This window comes from Mycteria americana, chromosome 17 (assembly GCF_035582795.1).
Source record: "Mycteria americana isolate JAX WOST 10 ecotype Jacksonville Zoo and Gardens chromosome 17, USCA_MyAme_1.0, whole genome shotgun sequence".
Classification (NCBI taxonomy): domain Eukaryota; kingdom Metazoa; phylum Chordata; class Aves; order Ciconiiformes; family Ciconiidae; genus Mycteria; species Mycteria americana.
In genome coordinates, this window is record NC_134381.1 from 8,664,424 (window position 1) to 8,681,580 (window position 17,157).

The window sequence follows — 17,157 nt, forward strand, 5'->3', positions numbered from 1 at the left end:
TACTCACTATTCTCACCTCGCTACAGACAGCATTTTCCATCACCACCCATCATGAAGTCAAAAATACAGAATAAATGCTTGCACAATGCTCTAAAAATGTAACATTCTAGATAAACACTAAGCATTACATATTTTCCTTTTTGATTCATGAAATTATTGCATCAAGGAAAATTGAATTTTGTTCTCCAAATAAGTCAGAACATCGCACGTTTCCCCTTGCTACCACCCTCATGAGCCATGGGCTGCAAACCACATTCAGCAGCAAAAGAAGCTCTCCTGCTTGGGCAGGATGTGTGTTCCTTTGCTGTGGCATACGTACCACTATTTGCTGGCACATACCTATATATCTCCAGGACAACCCCGCTGAATCAAAACCTTGTGACACAGGCTCTCAGGATGCAGTACAAGCAACACGAGTGTATGCATCAAAAAAATTGTGAACTAAGAGAAGCAAAGGGCAGTGAGAGGTGACAAAGAAGAAGTCGTATCCTGGTATCAAAGACAACAAGGAACAATAAAAAATGAAAAGCAATTCAAATGCAGAGCTCAAATGTAGAACAAAGGAAGTAACTGAACTTGGGTTGGAAGTATCTCAGAAGCTGAGCTAGGAAACTCTTACATTGGGTTCACTTGTACAATGCATCAGCTATGCGTGAAAGGGTTTTCCCCTTCAGCGGCTTATCTCTGCATACTCAGCTTCCCGACAGGTTCATGTTTGGAGCACAATACTTCTTGCTTACTCTTTTTTTTTTTTTTTTGCATTAAAGGTCAGCAGTTCTGCTATGGCCACCCAGACCCAGGAAGAGCCCACTGGAGCCCAGTGCCTCCTCCACTGCTCACAGCTGGCATGGCTCAGAGGTTTTTGGACCAAAATAATAATTTATTTTTCCAGAAAATGTCAACTACATAAATTCACTGAAATGTCCATTAATTCAAAACAAACTTTTTGGTGGAAAGCTATGGAAATCTATGTATCAGACTTGACAAAAGTCAGCTCTGTGATTAAAAACAGAGACAGACTGTAATAAAAAAGCCCCAACTTACTGATTAGGAAACTCAGGACAGGGAGAAGACTGCATTTCAAGTGTGCGCCCTGTATAATACAGGCCTTGGTAGAAACCCAGTCTAAGTAGCACTGGTGCTACAATGCTAGGAAATGCTAAAAGCCATGGAGCCAGTTGAGATGCCTACTTACAGAGACAGAAACTGCTACATCAACTCGACATGGGATAAATCAAATTAATTTGGTTTTTTTGGAGCAAGAGTCTGGGGAGTGTCCAGACAAGCCTTTACAAATATTAACTAGCCTGAAGTTAAATACCTCTCTGTAAACTATGCTACAGACTTGAATCCATAAGAACCAGAAACTTCTTCCAATATAAAATTCCGAGCAAGTGAAAATATGAAAGCAGTTCTTGATACAGCTTAACCACACTTTGGTGCTGATCATTTAAGCTCACGCTGCTTCCTACTGATATTAAGGCTTTCACAAGATTTTTCATATGGCTTACTCATAATGAACAGCTGCTCTAGCAACTGCTGGAGTCAGCATGTACTTCCTGCCTTGAAAAAAAGTCATCAATATATCTCAGTACAGAAAATCATACTCTTTTAAAACAATTCATGATAGGGTTTAGATACCAACTGGCTACATGCCACCGACACTCCCTTAAACAATGGTTACACCCTCTATACAGCTAAAAATGAAATAGCTGAAAGGGAAGACGTTTTATACAAGTTCCCAGGGTAAAACACATCTGAGAAGCACTGGTCTGGGACCGACATTGTTCTGCTAAAAGAATAAATATCTGAGTCCAAATCGTATTTCCTTCACCACCTTCCCAGACTCACACAAGAAGAAAATCCATCCGAGCATTTCTTTTATGCTTCTGGTGCTCTGCAACAGAACAAAACCCCAGCATTTTATAAAGCTGTTAAATAAATTAGCAGTGCTGCAGATTATGATTTAACCTTTTGTTAACATCATTTGTAGCGCCAGTGAGACCGTTTGTCAGCTAAGGAGAAGTCTGAAACTCTTTCAGTGTTGACTTTACGCCGAATACAAATGTTGAGTGATCTGCCTGTACAGTGAGTCCTCAACCACAGAGATCTCCTCGCCTAGCAATGCTGCTTACAATGCCGCCACAGTGAGACAGGGCATCAAGACAAACATCATTGTATTAATTGCATCTGTTGATTAACCAGCCCAAGAACAGCCTTGTTTCAGTCACAGGCTTTATAAGACACTACTGAAATGTTACTGTAAGTGTTGAGATGGATGAGTCAACAGATAAAATACCAAAGCATTTGTAAGGAGACTCTCAATGGAGTAATTTGATAAGCTGCTCAGCTACACAAAATGATGGTCTTCATTGACACAGCTTGCTCATATAGTCCTCAACTTGGTTTTATGTTTCAGTCTTGTTTTTTGCAAGCTTTCCAGTCAAAGCTGGGCAAACACACATGTACTGCTACCTTTGCAAAGGTGAAAGATGGGTAAAGATGTGTAACCAATCTGACAATTGTTTAAAAAGCCGTATTAGATACTAATCCTTCTCACTTGGGGAGTTTACAATGGCTCTCCTCCGCATTTTGGAAGCTTTTCTTGACCTTGAGGAGTGAAAGACCTTTCAAACCAACAGCAGAATGTAACACTGGGGGCTCGGGGTTCAGACCAACGCAGGAAGCACTCGCCACACACCACAGGCAAGCCTCTCCTTCCATTCTCACTCGGCTGAAATGATTTCTGTGATGCCGTGTAAGGTCAGTAGATTCAGGTTACTGAAAGAATGACATTTTAAACCTGATATCTCTCTCATCCAAAACCATCTGCAATTCATCTATTAAGGCTGAGATTATTCATTCCAGGGGAATTATCCACTAATCAGTTTTTATCTCCAAACTAGGTCCTCATGCTTGCGGCTAGTCAAGAGCTCAGGCTGGCAAAGATCTTGGTTCCCTCCACTCTCACCGGAGGCCACGGTAACACAGAACAGTCTCAAAAATATGTTTGATTGCAACTCCATGACAAAAGGCAGGTCTGCGCTAAGGAAACTGGCACCAATTTACCTGCCCGCACCTCACGTAGCCAAGGTACAGAGGCACAAAGCCAGGCTTCAAGTTATGAATCCCCTTTACTGGGCTGGGCCTTAGTTCTTTACATCTCCCTGCACCAGGAACCGCTGTGTGTGGTTCTTCCCCCACCATGATTTTATAAAGTAGGATAAAAACAAAGCAAAACCAGAAGGCACAACAGGAAAAGGGCATAAGGACTCCAGTATTTCCCCCAGAATACACATAAGCAGAAAGAGGTCAGCCCTGACTTTTGGCTCTTAAGCACACTTGCTCACTAGCCTGCCTGCTGCTATTCTGTTCAATACTTGTCACAGTGAAACTCAAGAGGAGCATGTGGCCAAGTGAGTCAATACCCTGGGTTCTGCAAGTCCTTCTCCCCTACTTACTACATCTCATCTTTTTGCTACAGCCCTGCCCTGTTCCGGCAAAGCATTTTGTATCGACTGCTCATTTGCTCCAGAAGCGGTCAGTTCCATTCACTCGCCCATACTACGTACCAGCATGAAATTAATTCACATCTCCATCCCTCAAAGCAGACATCCCTGTTCTGCAGGGGCTTCAAAATAAGATGTGTCCTTCATTTGCAATTATCATGCAAAAAAGCAAAAATACAGGCAGATAAGTTGCCTCCTGCATTTCACCCAGAAGCCAAGGCAATTACCGCAAAACCTGCAGTTTGCATCAGTAAACACAGCAATGTAATAATTTTGGTTTATCTAATTTTCAGTTTTGAGGACTATGTAAAAACAAATCCAAAACCAAACAAAACTCAGCTGGATTTCTCCTGACAAGCAAATTGTTGAACTGGCCAAAAATCATATTTTACCCACTGCAAAAGAGAAATTTTGGAGATTCTTCAGCTGGTATGATTCAGGATAAAGGGCATTTTACAGCTGTACAAGTGAGAATATTTTGGGAGAGAGAGATGTTTTTAATTCCCTCTGGTTCATTTAATAAAATCTAAACATCATAGCTTAAAATAATCCTGACCGACAAAGCAGGCCAGACCTTCCTATCCAATCCAGACTTTCCTATCCAATACAGTATAACCATGTACCGCATCAAAACTGTTCTATATCCTCTCCTCGGGTAAAATAGCAGGGATGGAGAAAAAGAAACCATTTATACAGAAGAGGAGGAATCTCTCTACCCAGACCCATTTGTTTTACTCTGCAAGTATTGACAGATGAGTAATGAAAACGCTGCTGCAGACACGGGCTCTTCTTCAAGGCAGCATCAGTTAATAAACCACAACCACAGCTGCAAAAATATTAAGGAATTTAACTACATGACTCCTTCAAGGGCACAGGATTGCAGGAGGAGCCAGTTCTTGTGCTTTGTTATCATCCCAAAGGTTAAAATCATAGTGTGCAGCATCAACACAAACCAGTGTTACTTTTCTGGATATAAGAGCTTTGAATAACAATTTTGTTAAATGTATACTACTGAGTACTAGTTTTCTACCATAATTTTTTCTCCATTATGATAATATTTGAAACTTAGTATACTATGTTGCCAAAGCTTTTAGATGTGAAGTACCTCATCTGAGAAGTATTAAATGATAAAAACAAATGAAAATAATAGTAATAATAAAACCCACAGCCTGTTCTCCCCACAGGACAAGCGACAGCACTGGTAACGTTGCCGAGAACGGCGTTTTGCACGAGTTACCAACTTTGGATGCCAGACTCAGATCAGGACCTCGATCAACAGCCATGTTAACAGCACATGCACGCTGGGAATGATTTCAGAATCAGTTATGCTTTCACTTGATGGGGGAATTTTTTTTTATATTGCCAGTGGAGCTCCAACAGACTGGAGCTGTAACCGTAGATGCTATTATTTATACCAGCCCTAAGTACTTACAGAACTTGAGAAGTATGAAAACAACGACATAAGCAATCAACAGCCTTCCAACATCATTTTTGTTGTTACTAACACTCTTCCACACCTTGTTGCCAGAGACTCTCAGGATTTATACATAAACTCATCTGCCCAGCTGCCAGAAATAATCCCTCCGATGTTTCCTTAGTTCTCCCTTCTCTATCATGTTAACTTCAGCCAGAACAAAAAGTGTAAAATACACATTTGGGGGGTAACCCTGAACACAGATAATTGTGGTCAACTGCCAGGTAAGCATTTTTTCCTTACGCACATAGTAAAAAGCCGCAACAATCCCGACAACCCCAGGCAATGACATGAGTCCCACCAATGCCTGGTCCGAACGATGGTTTTGATCCCTTGGACCTTGGCACTCCCCAGGCTGCCAGCCAAATGGAAGCTCAGAGAAGTTCTCCTGTGTATCAGTTGCGGTATACCTGATGTCTCCAGGGAGCCCTGGAAGTATTACAGTGAAATGTACACCTCAGATTTGAGGTCTAATGAACAAGGCTGTAATTCAGGATAAAACCTAAGAGGAAGAGCTGCCAATGCATATTTAAAGAATTTATACAAGTGCTTTTACCCAAGACAGACAGGAGCAAAACCATCTTTGTTTAAAGTCTACCTGGAAATATACACAGACAGTAATGAGAACCAAATTTTCTCTTTACACAGTTTTTAAGGGTTCATTTGGCCTGCCATTTTTACTATGATACTTTGGTTTTTAAGAGCAACGCACCCTTCACTGCCCTCAATTGCCTCCTCTGAGCTGTCCCCAGAAGACACACATATTTGCTTTGTTCCAAAGGATTTTGCTTTTCCTTGGCATTCCCCGTTCCAGGCCAACCAGTTCACAATTCAAGTAGTCTTTGTTCTAGCAGCAAAGGAAAACATATTTTTTATCAGTGTTTTTACCTTTCAGCCTGATGCCAAATCATCGCCTGATGTAACGCAATACCTTCCATCTCCCTGGGCTGAGCAGCACAAGGGAAAGCAAAGAAATTCATCTTTAAAAGGTCTAGTGTCTGTTTCATCTTTGGGAACTAACAGCAAATTAGATAAAGGTGTTGCCAGCTCACAGACCCGCCACCAGCAGTGGGGTTAATATTAAGTGAGCTCTTGCAGGCATCCCCTTTGGGGTATGTAGGTTCTTCCGTCAGTTCTCTCAGCAGTGACTTGCATGTGAGATGGGATTTTTTTGGAGGCAAGGGGTCTTCTCCTAACCCTGGTTTCCTCCCCAGAGAGTCATGCAGTCTGAGGCGTGAACACCATGGTCAAACAGCATGTTTGCTTTAGCACCGAAACAGGCGTGCCAAAGCAAGGGTGGCAGTGAAGAAACGCCTTCCCCAGCTCCGCCTCAACCAAAGATGCAGCAAGCAGTTGGCTAAATCAATGCGTTCAGCTTCACATAACTATAGCATCAAGCAATATCTAAAATCTCTTTGAACAGCTTCCCAACAGGACGGAAATCTGCCCGGGGCTGGGATTAATCCCCCCAAACTTAGCTGGGTAAATGCTAGGCGTTATGGTCTATGCTAGTCACAGTCAGGCTTTTCCTGTGAAAAGGTGGTGAAAGATGGGCATTTCCAAACCAATATAACTATTATTAAATCCTTTTGACAAGTGCTGGAATCCACAAGGGACTAGAAATTATTAGAACAAAAATTACACATAAATAAAAAATATTTTAGACTTTCTATACACAAAATTGCACCTATTTCAGTATAGGTGCAATTTTGAGCCAGCTTCACAAACTTGACTAATTCTGAGCAAGGATATTCTCAAATCACCATAAATCTCCCTTTTATGTATCTGACTTTCATAAATGTAGAGGCAAAAGCTTAAATGACGCAATCAGTTTTTAATTAATACAAGTGTGCTGGTGCAAGGAGTTTAGTGGAGAATGAGGGGAAGTTTCTAGGCAATAAAGAATTTATATTGTTCATTCTTATACCTTGCCTATACATGAAGGTTGCATCAATTAATCCAGCTGAGGTTAAACTAGAGTAGCTCACTGCACAATTTTCTCATATTTTTTTCAAAATACAGTCAGATTTATCTCCTGCCTGTGAATTTTACAGTGCAAGATAAACCAATGAGACAAGTTTAGACTGACAAAATGCTTATGCAACTGAACGAGCATAAGATCATAACCTTAGTTAAATCATCAAACAGCAAACTACATCATCCAGGTCTTATTTAAAAAAAAAAAAAAAAAAAAAAAAAAGTCTTTTTCTATGAGCAGCAAAACTAGTGAAAATCTATCTACTCTTCTTCCAACACAAGAAATCTAGCTTCCTCGCATCTCCCTTGGCAGCCCTCTGAAGAGGAAGCACCATGTGTGTTAAAGATCCTGAAATGATGTGTGTACCAGTTGACACCGGATGGCCAAACGGAGTATGGGACAGCTACATTTTCCCTTTGGCCATAATGAAGGCACTATTTGTGATCTCTTCGTTCTACTCATCTTCTACAGAAAATGTGCAGAAATTTAAATTAATTCCTAATATTGATTCCTCTGCAAAGTTTGACTGAAATTGGCCAAAAAGTCCAAGAGTTCTAACAGAGGATGACTAAGCCATCACTACTTCCTTATGAAAAGATGCTACAGTTAAGTAAGAGAGGTACGGACATAAGAAGCATGCTTACCTCTGAGCAGACGTGCCAAGTTACGCGTCAAGACTCAGTGGTTCTTCTTTAAAGGGATACTGTACACCTGAATATCACAAAATTGGCCATATTTGAGAGAGCCAGCTCATTGTAAACAATGTACTTTAAACAGCATTTCTTATATTCGTTAGAACGTTTTAACAGGGTGGTTCTACAAATTTCCGAAGTGTCTCTCCTGTAAACTACACTGGACCAGACTGGCAGAGCAGGAGACAGAAGTGCCACTGTTTCCAGTGATAAAGAGCAAACAGCTATTCACAGAGCAAACAGAAAAACTAGCTGAAAACACAGAAACTCCCCACCTCAGTTTCTGTCAGTTATGTTCTCCTTCGTATTGCTCATAAAGAGACAAGATTTTGGTTTTTTTCAAGTCATGTGACTTTCAGATGCATAATGTTTTTTGGGTACTGCAAATGTCTCCCATATAGTAGCCCCACAGAAGCAATTCCAAGCAGTAAAAGAGTAAACAACCCCTGCACCACTCTTACCATGCTCCATCAAAAATCTGGCATCAGACTTAACATACAGTTTCATGTGACCTTTGCAAGGATATTTATACGAAGAAACCACCTCCTGCACAAACCAATGCTCTACATTTTCTATAAGTCCCTGTAAATTCATTGATGAGCTCTAACTAAACCTGTTCGTAGACCTCCCTAGTTCCTCTAAACTTACTGTTCTTGTATGTAATTCAGCTTAAAGCTTCTTCTAGTTAGAAAAGCAGAAAACATACACTTAAAAAAATTAACATGGAAAAAATATATCCAGATAGGGATATTTAATTTCTTTGTATATGCAAGTTGCAGCACATAATCACTCCCAACAATGAAATGCAAGGTTGCATTGTTAAGCAAAAAGTGGAGGGGAACCACCTGCACTTTATTCCCCATACTCAAATTGACAAATTTAAGTTAATATAGTTAGAGCACAAAATGAAAGGGTAGTGTATCACCCAAGCAAAACTGTGTTTTAAACAGTATTGTCCTGCTAATTGAAGCCCACCGTCGGACGGATTCACTGAGCACCGCGATCTAGAATTGGTTGGAATGTACTATATAACCAGAACTAAAATATTGACTTCCCTGGGTGCCCTTTATTACATGATGTTTGGTTCGTAAAGGAAACTTTCTAAATATGGAATTAATTCCTGAGGCTATTTTACCACCTCTTGGGCAGTATGGACAGGACAGATCGGTAGACTGAGAAGCACAATAAAAACATCAAAAGGTAGGGGATAAAACAACATGTGCTGTACATTGTGAACACACTCCTTTTGCTCCCTTTTTAATTACTAAAGACTACCTGCAAACTACAGTTTAACAGATATAGAACTGTATACTCAGTCTCTTGGTAAAATTCTATCAAGGTTTAATCAACCAGCCAAGTTGCAGCATCTCCTTACGCCAACTTTACCAGCTACGGGTAATTATTCTTTGATTTTAACCTTTACTGATTTTTTCCATTCTTTCCAGAAGCCTAAAAAGAAAATTCTCATCTATTTTCTTTCAAAACCCAAGATTTTTGTACATGTGCGGGATGAAATTAAAGATCTTGTTTAGAATATAAATGGGACTGGTTCAGTGAATATGTTAAGTACGCAACAAAGGGCATCCCCACATGAAGCCTTCAGAGGGAAAGAATGAGAGCATGAGAGTGCAAGCAAGCTTTAACCTTTCTCCCTCAGCAGAATAATGAATTAATATTTCCATAGAGGCACTGATGGCCATACCAAGATGTTAACTTGAATCATGAAACGCACAGTTATTTTCATGACACCGGAAAAGCTCTACACAAAGCAGCAGAGACCGTCGCTCAGGTAAAGTAAGCTAATGCAAAACATGCGTTTGCTTAATTCAAAGAGCCTCAGCCCCATAATTAAGAAATCTCTTCTTTGGGTGCCACCCATGCTCAATCGACCCTATCAGTGGTATGAAGGGGAACTGAAAAAAATGAAGGAAACGTGAAACCAAAATGCTAGCGAAGGCTTAGAATCTCCATACAGCTCTTGTCAATTCTTAAATCTTGTAGATTAGTTTCCTAAATATGATAAAATAGAAAGCAAGTGTAGGAGAACCGATTCTCCCAAATACCATCGATATCATATCTCCCACAACACTGAGTAAGTGAACGCTCTGATACAGACCATCTTTTTCTTATACTTGTATCTATTCACTTCTTCCTTGCTCTTAACATGAAAATGTTATCTTACAAACTCCAGAGAAGGTGGGCTATGGTAGCCACTAAAACAGCAAACAGATTTAACATCAAGAGACTGTTTCAAAGCTGAAGAGCTTTAACTGAAATATGCAATGCAAATAAAAGTAGACCAATAATCTGATCCATCAACTTTCTCAGGTTGCTTCACAGAATATGTGGGGACATTATTTCTCTCTCACATAGATGAAATTGTTTCCTCTATCAGCATCAATGTCACGCACCACAAGAAGAGATCGGAAGTGTATTTTGAGAGTGGATGCTATGGGTCAGGTAACGTAGCTGTGAATTTGTCAGGCTGCAGTAACATGAATAGCAGAACTGCAGAACATTCCTTTTGGCAGCACGTCCCAACCTGCAGGATTCCTGCAGCTTTTCCGGATTGCTGAAATTCATCTTCTGTCTCTTTGCCTTGGAACAGACTCCTGTGAAAGCTGCTGGGAGCCTCTTCCTTGTCCGCTTTCCCTTTTTGTCATCCGTCTGTCTTTTGCTACCTGCTCTACTTGCACGCAACTTAGCCCACCACTCCCTCCTCTTCTAACATCCAGGGCTCACACGTCCTCTCACTCCTTTTCTGCTCTTTCCAACCATTCCATCAACACCTCCACTTGTGATGTCCCTTTTTCCTTCTCTGGCCACCTTTTCAAACACCTTGGAGTTCTGGGGCTGCAAATTCAAACTTGCAAAGGTGAATAAATCTAGTTTTCCTCCAGCCAGCTCTCCCTTTTCCTCTAATCTATACTAAAGCACTGAGAACGACACACTGTTCTCTGTTACCATCCCCTCATCCCATTATGTTCTCCAATATTTCTCAACTGTACACCATGAAAGCCGAGCTTTAGTTATTTAGACAAAACTGACAAATAACAAAGCTAATATTCTTGCAATAGCTACATGATTTTAATACTCCTTCCATACTGCTTCCATGACAATGGCTGAATCCTATCGTTTGCTAATGTTAATAAAGAAAAAAAGACAGATGTAACACCAAAGCAGAATTTCCCAAATATTCACATGCTTACAGAACAATAAATTTTCAATTGTTTTCAGAGAGAAAAGCCTATTCTGTCACAAATTTGAGAAGCTGAAGGATCCCTCTCCATGCACAGGTTTTTCTCCAGATAATGTAAAGTCTCCACAGGAAGAATATAGACTGGAAGGATTAATTTCACTGCTAAGCAACAGTACTCAGAGGTCAATAGCTTTGCAAACCGGCAAAAGACCTCAAAACTCCAGATCTCTAGTTTCAGCAGAAAAATGTTGGGATGATTTGCCTTGGAAAATGGAACAATGGAGCAATCCAAACTATGCAAAATGATGGGTGTGGTGAGGAGCAGGAGAGAGGAAGGCGGCTATTAAATCACCTTACCTGTAGCTCCGACATGTAATTTGTTGTTTTTAATATACTATAACGTTTCTGGAGTTTTATCTGGCACAAAGACAGGAGATGCTCTCTATCATCTTACCTTTGCTGGGGTACAAGGATCTTCCAAATTAGATGCTATGATAACTAACAATTCCAGCTGTCACCTCTCAGTAGCCCAGTGAGAACTATCTAGACATCTCCTGTAATACACATAATGATTGAGTGCTTGAACTACATCTGATTACCCATCAAATGCCTCTGCCAGGGAAAGGTATAACATCTCTCCAGTTTCTTTAAAATAAAGTCTAGAAAGTTAACACTTCATGTTCCTCCACTTGCACTTAAGACGCTGTAAGCTTCGGAATCGAACGCTCTCCTTTCAAAGGATTTGTAAGTCAACAGCAAAGCTCATTTTGCCAATTCTACCCACAGGCTTTCAACTTTGGAATAAATAAGGAGTTAACGTACATTTTTTAAAAAAGACCCACACCTTTGCATCAGAGTCTTTCTAATATAGCACAGATGCACTTACAGATAGAGTTACTAGAGTACCAGCTGAGGCATCAACTGCAATTTAAAACTTCCAAAAAGATGAACAAAACCCCAAGGAAACCTTAAAAAAGCAGTTAGAGATATACTCCCTTCCCTAGGAACAGACACCAGGTTTCTTCCACTCACGCAATACATTGCAACAAGTAAAGCCATGCTGATAGACTGTGGGTCCCTTACAAATAGGAAATGTTCTCTGCAAGTGAAGCAATGGACCTGGGTGAGGGACATTTGTGTCATGATCTTGACTGACACTGAACTTCCACTCATCTCTCTGCTTGCCAGGAGGTTAGCAAGAGCCAGTAAGAGTTACCACCACATAAAAATCACACCAATAGATATATTTAGTCATTGCGGTTCAAGGAAAATGATTGCTTGCACTGAAAATAAATTTAGCAATTGTTTCCAGTTTCCGCTTTTTCACTGACTAAGGCACAACCCAGCTGCTTCACATTCCAGTAGACTTCAGCTGTCTTTTTTCTCCACTCCTTGTCCACTTCCTTCTTACAACTGCTATGACCATCTCAATCGTGCAGCAGTTCTCCCACAGGCTACATTTCTGAACACTCCAATCTTGAAGCCATGCAACAAAACACCTGTCAAGCCTACGCCGACTTACAAAAAATGCAAAATTCTGCTCTTTGTGCCATTTTGTAGGAAACACTAAATAGTGATCATCTTGTGTCTCTATTTTGCCTCTACACAAAACTAGACTGAATTGTTGATGCTTTTTAAACAAGTTACAATAAAACACACATGCAATGCCACTATCCGAGGGGCATATAGTAGGAAATGCAGTAGGTGCTAAAAGCCCAAGTAAGGAAGAATTGGAACCGAATTCCCTTTAGGGTTGTGAATTGAGTCTTTAGAAGGGTTTAATTTTCAGATTCCAGGACAAGACATTTCACAGAGAATTTTTACTTTGCTTGAAAACCACCAGTAGAGCAGCACTTACACTGGTCAACTACAAAACTTCTAACTTGAAAGCCCTCACTTACACTGAAGAACATGGTACAGCAGTGAACGCACAGCCGAACCGAGAAAGAGTTCTGCCAAGTAACTCACCTAAGCATACTTTAGACAAAGAGAAACTGCAGAAAACTCTACAGGTGTAAAAAATATGCAGGATAATTTCCACAGAATGATCCCAGAGATTATTACAGTTCAAAATATATCCTCCCCAAAAGTAAGATCCCTGGGAAACTTCACGTTAATACAAAAACATTCACAGATGCACAATTCAGAATCATGTAAATAGGCGTGGAGGACTCTGAGCAAGCATTAAGTTCCTATAAAGATGGGAATAATCTGGCCTCCTGAATGGTTTCTTCTCTTTTGCCATTTTCCTTAGGAACAGAGTTCTCCTGGGATTACCCCTAGATGTTTATACCACCAATACTAAAGGAGGAGACTTCAGAGATGAATTTGCTTATCAGGAGAATGCATATGAGTAAAAGGTGAAGACAACAGCATTTTCAGTCTGCTGGGAATAAAGAGATCCAGTTGAGTCCTGAGCAGAATAGAAATAACTGACTGCACTCCAGGTAGCTAATGCTTGAAACAGTTATCTCAAACAACCTTTAGCAGACAGCTATTGAAAAAGCAAGCTTACATGGGATATGAAAACCCTGCAAGAAATTACAAGATTAAGACTGAAAACATCAAGTAGAATAAACCTTCCAAGTATGGCACCCATATGTTCTTTGGTTTTAATAAAGGGCATTCTTGAATGGACCTGCTTCATGGAAGAGCTTTTGGGTTTAGACCTGATGGTGTCTAACTGCTCCCTTATTCTCCCTGAATGATGCAGAATAGTTCAACTCCCTGGAGCATGTAATCCATCAGGTAAATAAATACAGGAATTCGTGTATTGCCATGGTAACAGGAAACCCAAGCAGAATCTGTGACCTTCTCCAACTCTTTTCTTGGCATCCCTATTTTGGATTTTAGATCGAAACTATAAGACTAACTAGGGTGAGAGCAAATATCTCCTGAAAGTGAAGACAAAAAGTCACAGTTCTACAGTAACAAAAAACCAACACTGGCTGCCATTCCTTCTCTTCAAGTCAATGGGGATTCTGCTTCCAAAAAGTATTTGTAAGTCTCCTGGCTGGAGCCTAACGAAACAGGCGTTCTAATACTAGCGAAAACAAAATATACCGTCTTGTTCTACATTACCAGATGGCTCCCCTTCACTCCAAAGCAGTGCTCTGAATCGCTCTACAGTGACCCTTCTGTTGATTAAACAAGAGTACAGAGAGGCTCCAGAGGGAGCATTGTCCGCTCTTCTTGGTGGACAGCATGGTAGCTGTTATCTCTAATCATTTATTATTGTTTTTTATTAAGTGCCGACAAGGTGTTTCATTTAAGGACCCAGGGAGCAGATGTGTGTAAGATCTCTCGGGATCTAACCCTACAAGGTAACACTTCTTTTCCCAGCAGCCTGACTAGATGAACATGAGAGTCAAACCAAAGCCCAAGCCAATTCCAAAGTTTGTCAAGATGGCTTGTTATCAGGCAACAGCCTATTTTATTTACAACATAATGGGTTTTGCATGTATTTCCGTTCCCGTAAGAAAAAAACAAATTCAAATGTACACAAATACGCAGTCCTCAGACCTCACAGCGTTTGTTTCATGACTCTGTATCCTTTGTTCTGCTCCTGTATACATTTTGACAAATATTATCCCAGAATTTCTGTGGTATTACAGACTGTGTTTATTCGGTGACACTATTAACCGAACTGTTTGTGTCAATCAGAAGTTCAAACACTCAGAAACAGTGATCAAGACTGTACTGCACTGAAACAGCTGGCTTCCAGCCCTCCTTCCCTCCCCTTCCCCGTCTCTTCTCCTCCAGTTTATATTTGGACTGGATTTAATTTTTTTTTTTTAAATACCCTTCTTAAAGAAATGAAAGTACAAGCAGCTGAAAGAGGACAGTTTCCCAGATTTACAGTTTCTCTTGTTCAGCAAATCATCACTATGATACACACCCACTAGAAAGAATGCCTCCACATCAAGGCTTCACCCATTGCATCTTCAAAACTGTACATTTACAGCACTGACCTGGGGATGGATCCTGCATGATGTCTTGAGTTCTTCAATGGGAGTTCAGTGTGTTGCAAGGTCGGGTCTCTAGGTTGCGCAGCGTATGATTTTTGTATGGTATTTTTGGCCTTTCTGTTCTATTGTTTATGGAACCGCACTGCGTTTGTGTGTGTCTAGAGAGTCATCTTCCCGCGTTTGAACTCTTCACGCTGCTTCGCTGGTGTGGAGTTATATTTACTATTCTCACAGGGTTATTTACTGCACGCGAATAAACAAAACGTGATCACTTATTTATACATCTGTAATTACTGTCTATAGCGCTATCAGCAGTTACTAAAATCCCAAGCCAAATTCACCTCTAGCATAAAGAAGTGGCAATTATTTTAGAGCTGGCCCCAGGTCTATATATGTTCTTAACACCTTCCTTACTCAGTTACCCGCTTCCCAGACAAACAGTTGCAGCGATATACCAGTAAGCATTGAAAAGACATAGCCAGAATCCCAAAGCAAAGCGTTATGTTGCGATTCTATGTAAGGGATCGTGCATCAGATTAACCTATGATATTTCTGGAATAACATTTGTCCCATGATGTGATGCACACTTGTTAGACAGTAACTTAGCGCTAGGAGCTGGAAACATGCCTACATACTGCACTTAAAAGCCGGCTGCCAGGCAGCCAGCCTGCTTATCCCTGGAGGCCGCTCCAGAACCCATACCACAGGAGAACATATTCGCATACAGTGCAGCGCAGAAGCCAGAACAAACCAGGATCGAGTGATCAAAACCAGAAAGCACTGCTACCAACTTTACTCCTTTGAAACAGGAATCTTTCTTAAATCGGTGGCTGCTGTCCTGGAAAGCCTGAACGCTGTACTTCGCACATCCTGACTCAGCCTGCTACCCTGCATTCCCCAGTAGGAAACTGCCTAGCTATTCCTTACAATAAAAAATACAAAACAGCATTGATTTTTCTCTGCTAATTAAATGCAACATAATTAAACTAAATAACTTCACTGCTTGATTTGCAAAACACTAATTGAATCTTTAAACATACTACTCCCGCTACACAGAAAAACAGGGGCATTCAACCATCTAAAGTGACAACTGAGGACCAGACACGACTCCAGAAGCACAGAGAGACAATATGATCCGTGCTTGAGCGTTTCCTTGTGAGAGCAGAAGAGATCTCAGCAGCCTCCCCCGGCTCTGGCTCTAGGCGAGCACCCCAGGCTGAGGGGAGAGCTTTGCAAGAGAGAGGAAAAAGTGAGCAAGTTCCCTCTGACATTTGCCCACGGACTCATCTTTTCTGATCTTGCACAAACACCAGAAGAGGAAAGTTGGAGAAGTTGCAATTAATCGTTGCGTGTAGGCCCCAAAGCGTTGCAGCGCCCCGGCTTTGCTGATGCTTGGCTACACGGAAAGGACGGCAGGGGTGCGGGAAAATAATAAAAAAGGAAAAAAAAAAGGGGGGGGGGGGGGGGAGGAAAAAGCGGAGGAGAAGACAAAAAGCCTGACCCAAACGGCGCCCGGGCAGCCCTGCACCAGCCCCTGGCAGCGCGGCGGCGTAGGCGCCGGCCAGAGCATCCCCCCGCCGCTCCCCGCGCCCGGCTCCGGCCCGGGCCCCGCGCAGCCTTGACAGGAGCCTCCCGCCGGCCCGGGGCGCCGAAACCCGCCGGGCGCGGGGGGCCCTGCCCGCCTCCCCCAGCCCCGCCGGGCCGCGCCAGGCCCGCGGCCGGCAGCTCCGGCAGCTCCGGCGGGCCGCGGTGGCGGCGGGGCGGCGCTGAGAGGAGGGCGGCGAGCGCGGCCGCCCCGCCGGGCTCCCCCCGGGCCTCCCGCGGCGCCCGGCCCGCTCACCTGCTTTCTCGATCTTGCCGGACATGTCGGAGCCGGGCTCGGCGCTCAGGCCCGGCCGCGCAGGTAGCCGGCTGAGCGGCCGCGGCGCGGGGCTGCCAGCCGCCGCCGCCTCCCGCCTGCTGCCGGCCGGCCGGCCGCGATCCGGGAGAGGCGCTGCGGCGGCGGCCTGTGGGGCTCGGCGGCGGCGGCGGCGCAGGCAGCGCCCGCCCCCCGCCCGCTCCGCCGGGCCGCGAGGGGAAGAGGCGCCCCGGGGGCTCCCGCCGCACACGCACACGCGCCGGCCCGGGCCGCAGCGCCGCCTGCCGGCTGCGCCGGGGAACCGCCGCCACGGCCCGCCGGGCGGGGCCGGCCGCCGCGCCGGCAGCGGGGCGGGCAGGGCCGCGGGCAGGGCCCCGCGTATCGCCGGGCGCGCCGGGGGCTCTGGCGCGGGGGGGGGGGCGGCGGCGCCTCAGGGGGTCCTGTCCGGCACCGGCGGCGCTTCGGGGACGGTGGCACTG

General features: G+C 43.1%; 1 protein-coding gene across 3 annotated transcripts in view; it reads right to left on the minus strand.

Annotated features, from left to right (window-relative positions):
• RAPGEF1 (Rap guanine nucleotide exchange factor 1) overlaps positions 1-16,946 on the minus strand; it is an 89,528-nt gene extending 72,582 nt beyond the window's left edge. For all 3 annotated transcript variants that reach the window (XM_075520033.1, XM_075520032.1, XM_075520031.1), the window contains exon 1: positions 16,661-16,946. In XM_075520033.1, the coding sequence (XP_075376148.1) occupies positions 16,661-16,685 (25 nt within the window). In that variant the 5' untranslated portion in view covers positions 16,686-16,946. The remainder of the gene's footprint in view (positions 1-16,660) is intronic.
• Positions 16,947-17,157: the final 211 nt, after the last annotated feature.